Source organism: Podarcis cretensis, assembly GCF_951804945.1.
Source record: "Podarcis cretensis genome assembly, chromosome: 16".
Lineage (NCBI taxonomy): Eukaryota > Metazoa > Chordata > Lepidosauria > Squamata > Lacertidae > Podarcis > Podarcis cretensis.
The window spans coordinates 11,693,587-11,713,400 of NC_137186.1; the positions used below are offsets into that span (position 1 = coordinate 11,693,587).

General features: G+C 46.6%; 1 protein-coding gene across 1 annotated transcript; it reads left to right on the forward strand.

Annotated features, from left to right (window-relative positions):
- The first annotated feature begins 3,368 nt into the window (after positions 1-3,368).
- Positions 3,369-17,831, forward strand: RAB1B (RAB1B, member RAS oncogene family). The gene is made up of 6 exons (XM_079958502.1): positions 3,369-3,525; positions 10,558-10,630; positions 13,079-13,174; positions 13,395-13,490; positions 14,302-14,433; positions 15,924-17,831. Exons 1-6 carry the CDS (start codon positions 3,512-3,514, stop codon positions 16,116-16,118), a joined length of 606 nt encoding a protein of 201 aa, XP_079814628.1. The 5' UTR covers positions 3,369-3,511; the 3' UTR covers positions 16,119-17,831.
- The last annotated feature ends 1,983 nt before the right edge of the window (positions 17,832-19,814 follow it).

A 19,814-nucleotide genomic window follows, 5' to 3' on the forward strand; every position in this document is an offset into this window, starting at 1 on the left:
GTGACTTGGGAGGTCCGCCTCAGGCAGATAGACTATCTCACTCTATATGTCTTGTCTAGATCTCAAATAAAAAGATGGCAGGATAATTCTACTGGTCTCTGTAGCTCAGTAGGTGGTGCAGACAGGCCTCATGTGAATCATTAAATCAGAGCTTTCCAAATTTTTCATGTTGGTGACACACTTTTTAGATATGCGTCATTTCGTGACACAGTAATTCAGATTTACTAGCAAACTGGAGGTTAAACTAACCCATTTCCAGCCCCAGGACGAGCAAGCGAGCGTTTGTATGACACGCCGACACACTAATTTGTTGCAGCATACACCTTGGAAAGCTCTGCATTAAATGAAGTCTGGCCTCAGTATCACAGGGGAGCAACTGGCCAAGAGAGAGCCAAGGCAACATGGGTGACCCCTGTCCTTTCACACCAAGTTTTGAGTAGCAGTAGAAGAAATCCTACTTACATTTTGGAGTTTCTTCTACTTACATTTTCTTTCTACTTACATTTTGAAGTTAACATTATGAAGTTTCTCTGTAGAAAGCTAATTTAAAACACACAACCAGCACCTATGTTTTCTACCTCCCTAAAACCCACCTAAGCTACTCCAACCCTTACCCCTAAATATCAGTCTAAAAATAAACAAAGCTATGGAAAGCATTATATAAAAATATCAATGAAAATGTGTAAGTACCAAAACAAAATATAAATCCTCTTATCCTCTCTCTCACACCCACAGACACACTCTCACACTGCTCCTACCACTCCTGACTCCTGGACTGGACACCTCTAATTTGTGATTAGGTTTGTGACTTTTAAGCCAGAATTCAAAGAGATGTCACAAAGGAGGGCAGGTCACTGTTACCTTGACAACCCAACTGCTCCTCAGTCTTGATGCTTCTTCAGAACTTTGAGGCACCTGATAGTCTGTCTGAAACACCTTGTTGAAACATCTCTATTCATATTCATATCTCCATTTCAGATAATCCTGATTTCTGAGAGAAGTTACCACCCCAATCTCCTTTTAAATACAATTTGAAACGCACATCTCCCAGGTTTAGGGATGTTGATAACACAGCATTAGGCAATCTGCTTTACAAGCAGGAGGTCCCAGGTTCAATCCCCATCATCTCTAGGTAGGAATAGGTATCTTCTCTGTCTGAAACCCTGCAGAACTGCTGCTGATACCAGTGTTGATAATAGTGGGTAGAGAATAGTGGTTTGCTATGATATAAGGCCAGCTTCCTATCTAGATTCCTATGTTGTCTTTTAACTTGAGAGCCAGCAACCTTTCCCACAAGACACAATGATTCATTTCTTTCACAAACAATATAACATCCTTTTCACATGTACTACTGGCAAGCCAGGTGTCTACTATCTTACTGTATATCTGTGCAGCTGGGTTATTCCTGCCTAAGTGTAGAACCTTGCTATGTACTGAAGTTCTCACCCTGGGCCAACAGGGGGATATTGTAGATAGTTTTCTCTCAGGTCCACATATGCAAATAAGGAATTGAAAGTGATGTTCAGTGATTGGTGAGATTGGTGAGTTACAGAAAGTGGTTGCTTTGTAGTTGAGCTCTATATAAGCAGGTTGGTTGAACCCTTCAGCTCAGTTCTGTTCTGGCCTATGAATAAACAGGAGCTGTTTGAAGAATCACTGTGTCGTCTGATATGTTCACCCACAACTTAACAAACCTTACATTTGTCCCCATTGAAATTCATTTTGATAGCTTGGGCCCAGGTCTCCAATCTGTTAAGGTCATCTTGAATCCCGATTCTGCCTTCAGCCGCATTAGGTACCCCTTTTTTTGCGTGTGCTTACATGCTCTTCCAGAATTCTCGTTTGTTTCATTTGGAATTGCATAGCTGCTTCCAGAACATGTCCGTACCAACAAAGCTGAGATGTTGGTGGTAGCTATATGTTTCTCAAACAACCTACTTATGAACAATGTTAAAACTAACTTAAAGAACACTCATTTCATCTAGCCAGTTGGGCACAGAAAATCCAGTTTCTGAATTACTCATTCTCATTATATATCATTAAAACATTATCCTTTAGACACTATGCATAGGCTAGCCAGGGGTCAGCAAACTTTTTCAGCAGGGGGCCAGTCCACTGTGCCTCATACATTGTGGGGGGCCGGACTATATTTTGAAGGGAAAAAAAGAACAAATTCCTATGCCCCACAAATAACCCAGAGATGCATTTTAAATAAAAGCACACATTCTACTCTTGTGAAAACACCAGGCAGGCCCCACAAATAACCCAGAGATGCATTTTAAATAAAAGGACACATTCTACTCATGCAAAAACATGCTGATCCCTGGACCGTCCACAGGCCAGATTTAGAAGGCGATTGGGCCAGATCCGGCCCCCAGGCCTTAGTTTGCCTTCCCATGGGCTAGACCCAAATGAAATCAGTTGGGCTCTGCAATTTGGAAGTGATCCACTGCCCTACATCAAGGAAAGGGTATTATTTGCAAGCTTATAAACAAGCCTACAAGACTGGAGTCCTTCATACCACAAAAAAAACCCAAAAACATATTGAACGTGACAAAATCACTTGGTGACAGGCAGTGGGACAAATTGCCAAGGGCACTTCTGGATAGCAACTCTGCAGAGATTCAAAGCAGAGCTCTCTCTCTTGACACCCATCTATCAGTGATATTTAAGGATAATTAAATCAGTTCTACCCCAATGCACAAGCTAGATGAGTCACAGATGATCCCTCCCAACTGAAAGGGTTTTAGTGGATGAAAATAAGCTGTTATAACTAGGAGAGTAGACTGCAGATGCAGCAGAGTAAATATACAGCATGTAACTAGACAACAGCAATTATTGCAAAAAATCAAAAGGGCAGTGCAGCCAATGTCTGAATTATTTTACATGTACTGGAGCAGAGATTGTTTGTCTACCAACACCCCCATTTTTTAATTTTGATAACTGCATGCCTATATTTGTTATATTTTCCAGTTCCAGAAATGTATGAGTAGACATTCTTAGTACTGCGTTTGTAAGGTCAAATAATTTCAACTCTGCACTCCCAGAAAGAGAGTCTGCTGCACTTTTGCTCAGTTGAGCGTTGCAGCGCGAACTACATCTCCCAGACACGTTTGCGCAGGCAAGGGGCGAGCCCAGGTCACGCGGTGTGAAAGCCGACTCGAGGCGGGGCGTGCGCGAGAGGGAGGCTGACGTAGGATGCGAACGGCCTAAAACTCCCTTTCCCACAATGCCTCGCGGGGCCAGGAGGGCGACGGGTGGGGCTGCGGGAGCAAAAGAGCCTCGAAAACTCCTCTGGAGAGCGGGAGGGGGGAGAAAAAGACTACATCTCCCGGCGTGCTCTACGCGCGGGCGCCTGCGCGGTGAGAAGTCGCACCTGAGGGAAAGAGGGGAGGAGGGAGCGGCCGCCATCTTGCGTGAGGGAGAGACCGGACCAGCTTAGCCAGGAAGGAAGGAAGGAGGGAGGGAAGCAGCTAGTCAGCCGCCGACCCACCACCGCGGAGGAGCCGCCATGAACCCCGAGTAGTGAGTGTTTCTCTGCTGGGCCTGGCCGGAGGGAGGGGGCGGACTGGCTTCTACTTTGGGGAAGGGGAGGGGCTGAAGTTCCGGGCTCTCTTCTTCCTTCCCCCCCATATGAGGCCTAGATAGACTCCCTCCCCCGGTTCTCCTAAGGGCGCCGGTGACAGTCGGTGTCGAGTGGGGGAGAAGAGGCTGAATATATATACATATAATATATACATATATATATACACACACATACGCATGCACATACACCTTAGCGCGTTCCTTATAGGTGTCGGGAGTAGTATACATATAACTGGTTGGAGGGAACGGCTGAAACTCGACTCTTGTGCCAGCCCCTTCCTCTCCCATGAACTATTTAGCTCCGTTGCGCTATGGTGCCTCCTCCATGGTGGCTTTTTATGTCTGTCCCCAACTTCCCACTATGTGTCTCCTGCTAGTCTTCTTCACCCCACATTGGTCTTGTGCCATTCTTCCTCCTGCCCCCAAATTGCCCACTTGCCTTGTCTCTCTTTCCCTAACTTTCTGCTGTGTTTTCCCGCAACCACTCCTCTGCCTCTGCCCTCCCCTTGCAACTACTAGCCTCTTGTGCTATTATTCCCACCCCCAATGTTCATGATTTCCCCCTTTCCATTTCTTTTTTACACACCTGCATGCCACTCTGTTTCGCTTATAATGCATTTAGTTCACTTATTTCATGAAATATCTAAAACAATGCGTGCAGTTAAGAAAAGAGAGATTTAGCCTGTTTTTAAGGACCGAGTCTTCACAGGGTATTTGAAAGCAGATAGTGTTTCCTTAAGATGTATGATAGACAAACAGATGGTGGAAGAGGAAGATGAAAGGTCGATTCACTGATTAAGTGAGGCATACATAAATGTTATATACAGGTGTACGTGTGTGTGTGTGTGTGTGTGTGTAAAGCAGGGATGGAGAATCTGGCCCTCCAGATTTTGCTGGACTACAACTCCCATCACCCCTGGCCATTGACGATGCAGGCTGCTGGGAGTTGGAGTCTAATAACATCTGGAGGCTGTAGGATCCCTACCCCATATAAAGTTAAGCTTCTGTGTATGTCCTCATTAACTAAGAAGAGTCTGTTCTTATACACCCCTGCAAAGGAAAAAAAAATCTGTAATCCTATTCACCCTTACTTGAGAGTTGACTGTTTTACTCAGTGACACTTGCTTCCAAGTAAAGAAGCATAGAATCAGGATGTAAATTCCTGTGTCTATCTCACTTTCTGTTCAGTTGAATAGTCTTTGAGTTCATATAAACATCTTCCAACTCCATCATGTGCTCCCACTATATTGTCGTGTGTTTTTTACTTTGTACAGGAAAGTATCCACCCATCAGGTGAGTAGTTGTTTACAAATCTGCTGTTAGATCCTCCTATATTATATACCTGCCCACTTAAGTGCCCACTTGCTACATTATGTGGTTTCTGACCTAGGAAGTCTTATGCCACAGTGAACAATTAAGGTCTTGAAGGTGCTGCAAGATGCTTTGAGTTTGAGTTTGTCTTCTGTAGAAGCTGTTTAGGTGGCCTGGCCTAACTTCTGTAGTTGACACTGTTCATCTGACCACATTCATTGAGGCCTTGCGAGGTTATCCCAAAGTTGTTTCTGGTAACTTTTCCTGCTGTGTAAATAGTCCTACAGCCGTGGTAGAAAAGAGCGGGGGGGCTTTTACAAGTAAAGTTCATGAGCAAGCAAGCAAGCAGGGATTCGGGCATTAACTCAAACTCCTGCTTCTTTCAAACTGTTAAGAACTTGAAACAAGTTTTGTTAAACTGAGGTAGTTTGTAAAAACAGTAATTTCAAACTGTGTACCAAGTAAGCACAGGTATCTGAGAGCATCTGTATTCCCATCTGCTCAGAATGGGAGATCTCCTTAACACACTACTTTGTGTGTGCAGAGGCACTGGCTTGAAAGCTATTCTTTTATGGGCTAGCACAATCACATTTCAAACCCTGTTTTAGCTGTCTGTTTTAGCTACACAGAGTAGACCCATTGGCATTACTGTATACGACCAACATTGGACCAAGGATGGACACAAGAACGTACATAGAACATAAGAAGCTGCCTTATAAACTAGCTCAGATCATTTGTCCACCCGGCTCAATTTTGTCCATGCTGACTGGCAGCGGCTCTTCAGACAGATCCCAGGCAGCCTAGGATCTTTTGCATGCAAAGCATGTACTTAACTATTGAGCGACGTCCCTTTAAGACTCTGAGCAGAATATGCTGTTGTTTAATTCCCAGATGTCAAGTAGTTGGGCTTTTAGTCACTGAGTGTGAAGGGAAAGCACTATGCAGGTGCTCAAAGGCACACTTTCTTGGAGATACAGAGTTCTGGCCATTGTATGTAGCACAGGAGACTCGTGAATCTCAAAATGGGCTCATGAAATCTTGGGGCCCAGCAATAGTGGGCCTGAGGCTACTATAGTTTTGGGACCTTTGGTCCTTTCTGCTGCATCTCTGGCTAGTTCTGACTTGTAAAAAATTACTTGCCTGATGTTCTGTAGAGAATAAATAATGCTTCCATGAGATCAACCAGGAGATCACTGGTTTTACGTTCATTCCAGGGATGGGGAGCCTGTGGCCTATCAGACCCAATGGTTAGGGTTGAAAAGAATTGTAGCTCAGCAACATCTGGAGTGCCACAGGTTCCCCGCATATGTTTTATTCTAAGCTCTTGGTTTTCCAGTGTGGGCAAGCAGGCTAGAACAGCCTTCTTTGGGCCAGTTTCTTCTGTGGACTTTGTTTGCAAAGGATTAACAGCTACCCATCAAGATGATCTGCTGCACCTTCTGGGAATGGCTACTCTGAGCCATCCCCAGAAACATTCACCCTCATTATCCAGGGTTGACTGTGGTTGCCACAGCCTCTGCAGAGGCTACTGTAGCTTGTCGGGTCAGCTTTGGTACCTTTGGTTTAAAAAACAGGAGTTTCTTCTCTATCAGCTCTTAGCTGGTCACGAATGCCGTTACCATTGAGATGATGTGTTAGCAAAGTTACAACTCGTAGTGGCTGCAGACTCAGTGGCCAGACTTTGTTTCATTGGCGCCAAGGACAGCAGTATCTTTTCTCAGTGCTGAGCCCAGGCTATATAGTTTACTGTGGTGGAGAGCTAACCTAGCGTAGTGGCTAAGAAACTGAGCTATGGAAACAAGAAGTTCCCAATTCAAATCTTGCCTCTTCTGTTAACTCATTAGGGGCAAGCTAAGACAGTCTCAGCCTTCATAATATTGATCTACCTTCCAGGACTGATGTATACATTACTGATAAGATGTCTGTGTAGCACTTTCTACATGCTAATCATCACATTAAGTGCTTGGCTGCACAAATCCAGAAAGCATCAGTTCTGCTGGTAAACCTGCATTACAACAGGAACCTCCTGTTTTTAGGGGTAAAGGTGGAACATGATGCTGCACTGGCAGAAATCTTGGGTTCCTCGACCCTTAGGTCTGTAAACATTTATTGTGGATGGCACCTTAAGAATTATAGTGGTGGTTTTGGCTTTGTACAGACCTATTTCTTAAACAGGTAGAGGTTTCTAGCCTTGAAAGGATGTTGGTTGCATCCTATAGAGGTCTGGTGTTCTGAAGCAAAGGGGTGTAGTTTTAAAATAAGGAGAAAAGAGAAATCGTCTTCGGTCTTGCAGGGGGAGATTAGTGTATATAAAGTGTCAACAAGATGGTTGGATTGTCATAACTACTCTGAAAAACAGTCTTGAGGTCTTTTTTAAGTTCCAGGGTCTTCTTTCACGGGAAGTGTTCAAAGAAATGACCTGAAGATCATGTGCCATCCTTTCCTGGCAGAATGGATTTGCTGTCTGGCTGCCCTTAACTTTTTAGGACACCTTGGTCTTCACAGTTCAACTTTGTTGACTGCCTCTTTAGCAGCTGCTGAGTCCCCTGCCCTGGTAGCTGTGAGTTGGCTGGGAAAAAACAGATGCGTTCTAGGTTGTGGTGCAATCTGGCAAATAGATCAGAAGCATGTGATCTGGGTCAGATGCCTTTAATCTGAATTTAGGTTCAACAGAATTGGGGCTACCTCTAGCTCAGGCTGAAACCTTTTGAAGTCTGTTTTGCGGCTGTTTGTCCCTTTGGGCCCAGGACTTGTATATATCTTGCCCTTCCTTTCTCAAACCTGCAGTGAGTGAGGAACAGCTGGGAATTGGTGGCATTCCTAAGGTCACCTGAGTCCATGACTGAGGCTTGGGACTTTAGATTTTATTGGCATGCATTTGCTTTGTGAATGGCATTGCCTCCCCCAGCCCCCAAGATTAGGGATAGTCCCTTCCCTCTGTGCTTAATCAGGAAAAGTGCCAGCACACCATCTCGTGACTCGCCTGCTTCCTGTCACCTCTCCCGCACACTAGTCAAACACTCCAATTAAGAAACTTCCTTCCTTCTGACTGTTGGCTATACTTACAGTTTGGTACATGGGAGAGAACAGCCTGATAGTCAAGTTCCCTGTTGTGCTTTTGGAGTAGGGGGATCCTTGGCAGCAATGCTGGTGGTGTGGCAAAGGGGTGGTGTTGTGAAACAGATTCCAGAAGGTTTCTGTGGTAGTCCCCTGAGCTGCAACTTCAGATGAGTTGGGGGATAATGGGAAGTGATTCTGGGGCTTTTCGGAACAGAAATGATGTAAGACAAAGGGCCTGAGTAAGACAGTGGAACTGTCTCCCTCTGTGGACTCTCCTTCATTGGAGGTTTTTAAGCAGAGGTTGCATGACCATCTGTCATGGATGCTAGATGTCCCGTTCCAACTCTACAATTCTCTGATTCTAAGGCCCAGCGACTCAGCTGGGAGCATGATGGTGCTTAGATATATTATGCACTCTTCATCACAAAGTCCCAGGGCAGGTCACAGCAATGTAAAATACAATATTGAAAACAGTTTAAAACAATTTACAAGCACAACAGGTGTGGGTCATAAAATATCTATATTTCAAATGCAAAAAGGCCAGGCATCTTCAGCCTACAAATGAAAGATGTATAGTGATGGTGCTAGATGTGTCTCTCTGTGGAGGGAGTTCCGCCGCTTAGGGGCTCCCAGGTCATCCCTATCCTGAGCTTCTGAGGGCAGAGGATCTACTCTTAATACCCCCTCTGCTGATCTTCACACCTGAGAAGGTCTGTATGGAAGGAAGCAATCTTTCATATATTTGGGGCCCAAGTTGGTTTAAACACTAGCGTGAGCACCTCCCAAAAATGGCCATTCTTAATTGTTATGGAGGCTTAACAGTATTGTTTTAGAAAAGGATGAAGATAAGGTGGTGGAAGTTGTGTTGTAAAACCTCTAGGCCAGCATCTTCTAACCTGGTGCCCTCCAGACATTTTGGACCACAACTCCCATCAGCCCCAGCCAGAACATTGTAGCCCAATATTTCTGGAGGGCATCAGGTTAGAGGAGGCTGCTCCAGGTGGCAGAAGTTAGCCATGATTTAAAATTGAGCCTGTGTTTGAAACAGTTTGTAGACACTGGTTAAAGCTAACCATGGTTAGAGTTGATGTCGCTGTAGGTTAGCTCTGACAAAAGTGAAGCAAGGCCGGGATAAATTTTCACTAGGGTGTGTGGGGAGGAGAGTGCATGAATCACTGACTCACTCCCTGTTGCTTAACCATGAGTAAGAGATTGAGAGAATTATGTTTCTACTGGGCCTTACTGTCCCTAGTGCCAGTTAACCATACTGATTCATAGGAATTATTAGACATAGTGCCAGAGGTCCACTGCTGTATTTGTCACTGGCGACTGCATCTTTTAATTGGGCAAGGGGCTCTACCCCTCTTGTCGAATCTGGAAAAGGGAAGGAGATGCTCATCTTGAAGTTCAGTCTCTCAGAAAGTAGTGAAACTTCTTACTGCTTTTTTAGTGCCTCCGCCACAACCCATCCTTGTCAAACCAGATGTTGTGGCCTACAACTCCCATCATCCCTGACCACTGTCTATGCTGGCTGAGGCTGGTGGGGGTTGGAGTACACAGGCTCCCTGCCCTGTTCTAAGCACTTCTGAAACTAGCATTATAAGTCCCCCTCCTCCTTCCCAGGTCCTCCAATGCTCACTGGAAAATTGGAGTGGAGACCTTAATCCACACCTTGGGATAAGGGCAGGGCTGGGTCTCTGGTGAGTGCTGAGGCCAAGCAACATTTCTAAAACCCAGCAGAGTACATAATCATGGCGTATACACCGAGCCCTACCCTATGACTTTCCAAGGAAGTATCTGCTTTCGATGAGTAGTGCATTGTGACAGTTCCTACAAAGATGATTTATTTGGATAGTGAAGTCAGACCTGAACAATCAAACAGAACATTCAAACATTGCTCAAGGCTTGTGCATACACAGCAAACTCATCTAAATGTGGTGGGGTATTTAATGCAATTTGCTGCATGTGAAATATATGTTTCACTTTGTGTAGAGGTGCTCCTTTACAGAATACCTGCCGGCCACAGATAATCTGGGGTTTATCCATATCTCAGTGCTAGAGCATCTGCTTCTTATGCAGAAAGTCCCTGGTCTAATCCCTGACATCTCTAGATAGTGCTGGGAACGTTCCCTTGCCTGAAACTTTGGAGACCTGTCTCCAGGCAGTGTAGATGCTACTGAGCCCTGTGGGCCAGTGGCATGACTTGGTATAAGACAGATTTCAATTTCCTGTTGGGTGATCAAGGACATGAGCTTGAACAGTGAGGAGGCTGATTAATTGGGGGTGGGGGGGCAGTACCACTTGGGACATAACAGTTTCTGCTTTGGCCTGCTCTGGCTTCTGATTTCTTCAGTAGATAACAATCAAGATGTTTTTTTACCTCCCTTGAGCAATTTCACAAGAGAACTAGAATTTCTGGGGCAGCCAGATCCTGTGCTATATTACTGTAATATTCAGAATATTCAAGCTTAATGTAAGAATGTCCTCACTCTACCGAGTCAGGTACAGTGTCTGGAGAGGAAACAAATTAGTCCAGATGATGATGAGGTTACTTTTTCTACCCATACAAAACTTGTCTGTTCTCCTCTTTCTATTTTCCAGTGACTACCTGTTCAAACTGCTTCTGATTGGTGACTCCGGTGTGGGGAAGTCATGTCTCTTATTGCGGTTTGCTGTAAGTATTTACTTTTGCCCTAAGTGGCAACCTTTCTTCCTAGCCTGGGGAGCAAATGCAACCCTCCAGGGCTCCCTGTCTGGTCTATGGCATGCTTCCCAGGCCACACCCCCTCCTCCAGACAACATCCTCCTTGAGGCAGCTGCCTCAAGTGGCAGAATCTTATGTGGTGGCACTATGGGTGCTGCATGGTGCCTTGCCTACTGCTGGTGGAGAAGCTGCAGCTTCTGGTGAGATCTTGCAGGGCTCTTGCGAGATCTTGTTGGAAGCTATGGTAGTCAGCGCAACTCTTCTCCCATGGTGGGGCACCACCACTGGAGAAACAAGGAGAAGAGCCAGTGGCTTCTGGCAGGATCTTGTGGACCTCTCAAAATGCACCTGGCATGTGGCGAATTTCAAATGCTGCATTTTGAGAGGTCCACAAGATCTTGCCGGAAGCCACTGCTTCTTCTCCTTGTTTCTCCAGTGGTGGTGCCCCACCATGGGAGAAGAGTTGCGCTGACTACCACAGCTTCCAGCAAGATCTCACAAGAGCCCTGCAGGATCTCACTGGTAGCTTCACCAGCAGTGCATTTTGCACCTGGCTACTGGCCACTTGCGACCAAGTGAAGATGCCAAGGCACCAGGATGGCGCCTGACATCTCCACCATTTGAAGATTCCCGCCTGGGGATCCTTGGATCTTGCCTGTTTTCACACACATCTTGTAGAATTCTATCCATGATATTCTATCCATGATATTTTATCTACACAATTTGTATTGAATAATATGACTTTCAAGCCATCTGGCTTCAAAATGGCAACTAGACATTCCATTTTGGGGACTGTAACCCTGATTTAAGGAGCCATTTGGCGCCTAGCTTATATATCTGAGTTTGAACCCCGGTAAGTGAGGCTTCAGCAGAGGCAGTAGTAGGAGTTGAGGACACTTTCCTGTTTCTCCTCAGGTGGTGAAATGGGATGGGCCACTGACTCTGCACATCCCTCTTTCTTTTCTGGATGGAGGCTACTCTGCTCACTTTGGCCTTTCTCCCCACCCGTCACTGGCATGTCACCCTCAAAAGCTTTACCAGAAGGGAATGCAGTCCTCAGGGTGAAGGGGTTTCCCCAACCCTTGTCCTAGCCTATCCTTAGTGAGCCTAAGAGAAAGCATCTGATTGGAGCTGCCTCTTGGTGATGAGTTTTCTTAAAGCTTTTCAGGAGATTTGAGCCAACAGAAGAGGCACAAGACCTGTGACTAATCCCCTTGGAATCTCTTATCTCACCCCCCCCCCTTAACACACACAAAAATACAACATTCATTGTGAGGAAGCTTTGTTTTCTCTGTTTGCCCCTCAGGATGAGCAGCTATAGCGATACAGTTTTTAAACTTTTCTGGTCTTTAGGAAATCCCTCTTCCATTCCAATATGTCTGCCAAGGAACTCTAGTTTGCAGTGTAGAGAGTTTTGCTAAATGCATTGCTCACATGAGCTGAGCACAGATTAAGAAACAGACTCCCCCCCACAACCGAGTAGTTGTCATGAGCCTAAAAATTCTGAGTATTATTTATTAAATTTCTATCCCACCCTTCCTGCCAAAGAAGCACAGGGTGGCAAACATCAAACAGTTTAAACAATGCAATTTAAAATAACCTATTTAAAACATTTGAAAAATTATCTAAAAACATTTAAAGGCAACCACAATGGTACTACTACCAGTAAGAGATCTCCCATTTCTGAGTGCTGTATTAGACATACCGCCTTGCCTGCAGGCTTACAGTCAGAAGGTAGAAATAAAACAGGAGGAGGAGGAGGAGAATCAAACTGGGGAAAGCCAGGATGAATAGCCATTGCACTGGAGTTGGGTGGCCGTTTCAGTACTAGCTGCCTGCAGTCCTCCCCAGCCTTCAGACTCAGACACTGATTGTCGAAAGCCACAAGAAAACCTATATTAACTATGATGTTCTTGCTGCTGAACTTATTCCCATTGAGAAACCATAATGGGACCTTGAAGAACCTCTGAACTTGGAACAGTCCTGGGGCAAGAAATCATTGGTCTAGACTGTGCAGGAAGACAAGGGGAAAGTTGGTTTTGGTGGATATCTCCCCTTCCCTTCTACTGTGTAATGCGTGGTTTATACAGTGGTCTCACACTACAGTTGTTCCTTGCCAGTTGGCATTCTAGGCATAATCCAGCCTTCCCCAACCCTGTGCCCTTCACATGTTTTGGATTACAACAACTCCCAATAACCCCACCCAGCATGGATGTGCTGGCTGAGGTTGGTTGGATATGAATGCCATTACCTAAAATGTACACTGCTTTTGTTTCATGTGTGTGAACATCTTGAGTGTTAGAATTGTTGGTTGCATTTTGATACACCTTTCCCCCACCCGAAAAAAGAGAATTGAGAACAGGAATGGTGATTTCTGTCTGCAACTTCTTATTGTTCATGAAACACTCTCTTTCCTAGGATGACACCTATACAGAAAGCTACATTAGCACCATTGGGGTGGACTTCAAAATCCGCACCATCGAGTTGGATGGCAAAACTATCAAGCTGCAAATTGTGAGTCTGTAAATCTCTTGGTTTCAAAAGTGTCTTTAGAGGAGTTTTTGGATGTGGGAACTAATCCCAGAATTCTGGGTTGTTGATTGATTCCTCTGTGGAGAAGATGAATCGCATTCCTATAGCTCTGTCTAAAAGTTTTGCAAGGTCCACAGTTTCATCCATGGGTTGTAAACTAATGGTGCTGAGCCACAACTGTTATCATCTCTTCCCTCTCCAGTGGGACACGGCCGGGCAGGAACGATTTCGAACCATCACCTCCAGTTACTACCGAGGGGCACATGGAATAATTGTGGTGTATGACGTAACGGATCAGGTAGAGTAACGGCTGCATTGTGGTGGTTAGAGCAGGGGTGGAAGATGGGGTAGGGGAAGATGAAAAAATCTGTGTGTGTCTGTTTAGGGCATCCAGCTCTGGGGGTGAGGAGGAACAGTGCAAAAGAGGGACCATGAGTGTAAAAGGCAATCACCCACCTCATTTCTACAGAAGATGGTCTATGGCTGACATCTGTTCAGAAGGGTGGACCAAATGCTCCCATTTCCAGAGGTTATGTTGGTAGCGGTGTCTTGAATCAAAAGGCAGCTCTGTCTAACTAGAGACCATGAGGAGCAATTATCTCTCTATCCCCGATTAACAGGAGCAATTCAAATTGTAATGTCAAAACGCCCGAAATGATGAAAGCAGAACAGTTATAACTGGAGTGAGTGAGCAAAGCTCCATTCCGGCACATTTTTACCTCTCTTCTTGATGTATTTTGTGAATTGATGCATGAGTTGGTTCCAATGATGTCCTACTTGGAGTAGACCCATTGAAATGAATGGACCTAAGTTTGTCATGCTCATCAATTTCAGTGGATGTTCTCTGAACAGGACTAAAGTTGCCTACAACCCTAGGGCCATAATTTCGGAGAGCTCAGAATTTCCTAAGTTCTCCTTAAGGCTGAAGTTCTTGGGGGGGTCTGAGTTTTGCACTAAGTATTCTGTGAGATTCTTTCCATTGATGAAGCTGTCTAGTCTGCCTGCGGCCCTTTCCAGCGCCAAGGGATAATCAGGTTGGTGGCCAGGCTTGGAAGTCTGAGCTCTGCTGCCTCTCATCCTCTTCCCTCTTGTGGGCTCCCACCTTTCAGGAATCCTACAACAACGTGAAGCAGTGGCTGCAGGAAATCGAGCGCTACGCCAGTGAAAATGTCAACAAGCTTCTCGTGGGCAACAAGTGCGACTTGACCACAAAAAAAGTGGTGGACTACACAACTGCCAAGGTGAGCCGCCGAAGGCAAGGCAGATGTCAGTGGCTGGGAAGAATAGCAAGTTGGCTGTTGTGCTTTAGGGCTTCCCACAGGCATCTGGTTGGCCACTGGTAGAAAAGGACACTGGACTAAATGAACCACTGACCTGATCTAGCAGCCTGGCTCTTCTTATGCTCTTCAGGCTTTTCTTAGGTTCTTCAGGCAGGCGCAAGAAAGCCCTGCAAATCAGCAACCTTTTCCCTCTCATCCTCAAGGCACTCTCCCTCCTTTATCCTCAATCCAAACAAGTGTGATCAGAGTTCGACACAATTCCAGCCAGGCAAAAGCACTCCAGGAAGATGTGAGAGAAGTGTAGCCTAGGGAGAATTCAGTGGTGCAGGTAGATGACCTGGAGAGGCACATTTGACTCCAGGTCTGAAATTCCCCACTGCATCATAAGGCCTGGTCTGCATGTGACAGAGTACAATGTTGTTGAAAGGCCTTCAGCATAACCCTGCAGGCAGCTTAGGCACAAATAATCTTTAACGAAAAACAAAACACCTAGCAGCCATAGGCATAGTTTAGTGGGGGAAATGTTTTTAAAAACACAGAATTCTTTATAGGCTTGGCTCTTACATGTAATACTTCAGCGAAGGAAGGGAAAGCAATTCAGTTCAAACGCCCCATTGTAAACAGCTGTCTTGGATCAGCAAATTAATTATTATTTACTTTTGCCTTTCAGATGCTCCAAATAGAGGCAGTGATCTGTTTATTTTAGCTTTTCAAACTATACTTGCTCTTATGGCACAGACAGGTGTCTAGATCATATCTTTGAATGTCAGAATGCCTTGGGAACCTCCCGGCCCTTCTCTGGAACATTTGCTTTTATTTGCTTGCATCAGGGATAGCCAACATTGTGCTCTCCAGACTGTAGCACATCAGCCCTAGTGAGCAAGGCTAAGGATGGTGGGAGTTGTAGTATAGCAATGTATCGATGGCACCATGTTGGCTACTGCTGATTTACATTATTTATATCCCACACCTTCAACCTAAAGCCAGTGGTGATATGGTGGTTGGAGTGTTGGATTAGGACCTGGGAGAGCAGGGTTCAGATCCCTGCTCAGCAAAACATGCTCAGCCTAACCTGCCCCAAAGGGTTGTTGTGAGGATAACACGAGGCGGAAGAGAAGCATGTACGCTACCTGAATCTCCTTGGAGGAAAAGAACTGTAACAAAGAACTGTCCAAGGGCAGCTAACAATAATAGTAAGAAGCAAAGTACATTGTAATAATAATAGTAGTAGTAGTAGTAAGTATAAATACAGCAAATTAAATCAACAAATTGAAGGAGAATGTGAAGAAAGGCCTCAGGCAACAATCTCAGTGTACACGTGGATTGATTATGGGAGATGGTTCAGCTGCTGGCCTTGCAGTTGAGGTCCTGGAAGGAGCCTCTGACCTATATAATAAAACCCGGGACTCTTTGCTCCTTCCTAACCTTCCCTCTCTCTTTTCTTCGTGCAGGAATTCGCAGACTCGCTTGGGATCCCCTTCCTGGAGACCAGCGCCAAGAATGCCACCAATGTGGAGCAGTCGTTCATGACTATGGCGGCTGAGATCAAGAAACGCATGGGCCCGGGTGCCACGGCTGGCGGTGACAGACCCAACCTGAAAATCGACAGCACTCCGGTCAAACAAGGAGGCGGCGGCTGCTGCTGAGGAGGAGGGACATGAGGATAGCGTGGGTGGGGGGCGGGGGGCAGCCTGGGGGGCAGGCTGTGGGGAGAGGAGGCCTGCCCTTCCCTTTCTGATCCAGCCCCACCTCCTGCTTCTTTTTCTTCTCCGAAGGTGGCTTTCCCGGATGATACCTCGCCGGAGGGGGACGGGACCTCCCTCCCCTTCCAGCTCAGCTGCTCCAAGTGCTGTTGAGTATCCTCGGCCTGTTTATCTTGGTTTTGGGGTTTTGTTTTGTTTTGTCACATAACTCTGTAGGGGATTTTGTGTGGGAGGGGTATTGGGGTTGCGGGAGGCAGTGGGTTGGGCTGAGGGTGGGCTCTGTACAGGTTGCAAGCTTCCCTACAACATGGGGAAGTGGGGGGTGATGACATGTTCGTCTGCCTTGGGGCCCTCCTTCCCCTCCGCACCCCCCAAGGTAGGCAAGGCCTGAGCAATGGTTCTCTTTGCTGGTTTCGTTACGCTGCCCTCCCTTCTCTTCCCCCACCTCCAAAACTGTGTTTCTAATCTGGGGCAGAGCGTTGGTTATCTTTCGCTTCAGTCTCCCTTTGCTTCCTGCCCCCATGAGTCTTTGGACTTTGCTAGGGCAAGCCTGAGTTCCTGTGTCCTGTCCTTCGTACTGGCATTTGACTGGTTTGTCAGCAGGCAGGTTTTAGCTGGCAAAGGGCTGAAGTGTCTGTGCATCTCCCCCCTTGTCTCCAGGCCCCATTTGGGCAAGTTGCTGTGTGGCCCACCGCACTCATTCCCCTGCATGTGGCAACTGCTTTCTTTTTCTGCCTGGGGCGGGGCTTGGTGTCCCTTGCTTCCTTGCCATTTTTTCTACCATCACATCCTTTCCGCCCCGGCCACTCCTAAAACCTTTCCTCTCAGGGCACCCTGTCTCACAGTCCCTCGCTTTCCTAGCTGTCGTCTCCCTCCTGTGCCCCGTTTTCCCCAGCCTGCTCTAGGAACAGACATGCTGGCCTCTAGCGGGAGGAGAAATGTGTAATATGGCCTCCCTCCATCACTAGCGCTGCTGCTGCTGCTTCCCCTTGCCCAAGTGGCGGGTGGTTTATTGATCTAATTTAATCCTTCCTCAAGACTGAACTGGGAGGAAGGAAGGTGGGTCGCGGGGGGCTTCCCAGCTCCTGCATTCCACGGTTGATGAATGTATCTTTTGGACAGCTGGGCAAACTCTGTGAGTCTGCTTCAGGTGTGGTCTGAGCAGGGCCCCGCTCACCTGTGGCCATCTTGGCATGCTTTGGCCCTGACCTTCCTCCCATGCCACCCATTGATTCCCTTGTTGATATTGCAGGTCCGTGTAGCCAAACCCTATTCTTTTCCACCCACCCACCCACCTTCCTTCACTGGATCATGACCAAACCAAGGCCCATCCGTCCCACCCTGTCGCCCCCACTACCCCCGGTTTTGGGCTCTGGCGCCCAAGAATGCTGTATCGTCTTTTTTTTTTTTTTAGCACCAGGAAGCTGCATTTTCCATATTGCTTCACTACTACATTCATCCCATTGTCTTTCCCTTTCCCCCACTTTATTTAAGGAACGTCAGGGACCCCGCTGGGCCAGGAAGTGGGTGGAAGGTGGTTTTGTTCGTCAGCTTCTTCTTTTTCCACAAGTGAAATTTAAAAAAACACAAATGAGAGGAAAAGAGAAAAAAAATCCAATAAAACATAACCAGCCTCTGCAAAATGAGGGATTTTCAGGCTTGGCTGTGTAGTCCTTATCTTCCTTCCTGCAAGGGATGCAAAAGGGTTGAGCTGTGCTTGTGGATTGTTGGGGGGGGGGGCGTGTTGCACTCTTGAAATGTTGCACCCAAGGAGTGGCGGATGTTAATGGTCTTAACTCCCACAGCTATGCTGGTAACCCCAGGCATCTCCTCTTCTTTCCTTTCGCTGCCCTGATGAAAAGCCATCAACTGAATTTGAAAAAATGTCGCCATCTCATTTCTGGCTGCAGGGAAATAAGTGTCAGCTGAAAGAGCATGCCAGACACGAGTCTTGTGTCCCTTTCTTGGTTCAGTCAGGAAAAATCAGGTTCCTTTGGGTCTTCAGCATCTTCTTGAGGAGTGTAAACTGTGGGTGGGAACCTGTCTCTGCATCCTGTTGGGCTCCCTATGGCAAGATTTGCCTTCCGGCTGAGGGCCACTAGTTTTTAATGTTCATTTTTAGCTTGTTGTAGCCAGTGCTGTGCCTGCTTTTGTGCCTCATCCTTGCTGGTAAAATCAGCCTCCATCTGTGATCTTATTGTGCAAGGCAGAGTTGATACTCCAGGGTGGGGCTTGGTGCTTTCTTTCATGATTCCACAGAACTGCTGAAAAGCAGAACGCAGGAAGCCTGATTGTGCAAGATGGATTAGGCAAACACTTCCAGGTTATCGGTAGATTTGTGGCTTTTGCTAACGAAACCTGGTTATCTTTTTAACTGTGGCTCAGGCTGACTGTGCTGGCGCCTGGCCTTTCATGAAGCGGGATTAAGAGAGCTCAGGTTCTCACTGCCCATTCTCCAGGTCGCACCCTAGAATTGCTGTAGCCAATGTGGTATAATGGACTTAGGGGCTGGGAAGACTTCAAAGCTATGTCAAACCTGTGTGTGTGAACGAGAAAAAAATTGTAGGCTCCCCCCCACCCCTGCTTCACACGGTGCCATCCAGAAGCCCTGGACCACAACCCTTATTGACACCAATGGTTATGCTGGCTGGGGCTGATGAGATCCGCAGTCCAAAACATCTGGAGCACACCAGCCTAGGAAAGGATGAAGTAGACTGTTTCTGGTTATGTGGGCCACGGACTTACCTGTCATCAGGCATGGGAAAAGGTGCTTTCAAAGCCTCCGTACAATGGGTTTGCTCTTCTGGCAAATTTTGTTGTCCAGGATGTGGCTGTTGGAACACACTGGGAACCTCCAGCCACTTGTCAAGCTCCTTGATCATGCAGCTGTCAATGAAATTTAGGCAGTGGTCTCCTGTTACCTGTTGGTGCTTCTTGTTGAAGAGCTCAGCCTGCAGAGGGCAGGAGAAGTGGTTCCTCCAGTCTCCAGCAATGCCTTTCCTCATGAACGGGCACTTGCTTGTATCGATCATCTTGTGAGGGATGCGTGTACCATTAACGAATCTGCAATGCCTCCAGGTGGAATCCAGGAAGGCACTCAGTCGTGCCGCACAGTCCTCCAGGTCCTCATGTAGCTCATCATAGGTGGCATGGGAAACCTCCAGCTCCCCCTTGCAGCCGAGTCAGACTTTGGTGTCCTCAAACCAGGAGCCATAATGCTCTGTGCCATCCAAGTAGCTGAGGAGAATCTCATGGAAGCAGCCAGGGTGATGGAAGAAATTGGCCATGCTTAGAACTGAGAGGACGACATGGCAACGCCTTCAGGGTTTCTGACCAAATGGATTACCTTGGGCTTAGATTTCTTCAGGGACGATTTTGGACACGCCTAGACTAGGCAACAATTGCACTATATCAGCCTTCATTGGAGTGCTGTTGTTGAACTACCCTTAAATCCAAAATAGTTTATTGCACATGCCTTCAGTTAGAGGGAACTGTAGTTTGTTACGGGTGCTAGGAACTTAGCTCTGTGGGAGGTAAAGTTCCCAGGGTTCTTTGGGGGAAGCCATGGGCTTTAAATATATGGTGTGGAGGCGACCAAAGCCTTTAGGGTACCACAAAGCTCCTAATGTATTAGTACAG

Excerpts from the sequence above, each read along its gene's own strand:
- RAB1B (XM_079958502.1), top strand. Across the intron at positions 10,631-13,078 it reads GTCTCTTATTGCGGTTTGCT|GATGACACCTATACAGAAAG; the intron begins GTAAGTATTTAC and ends TCTCTTTCCTAG. Across the intron at positions 13,175-13,394 it reads AAACTATCAAGCTGCAAATT|TGGGACACGGCCGGGCAGGA; the intron begins GTGAGTCTGTAA and ends TTCCCTCTCCAG.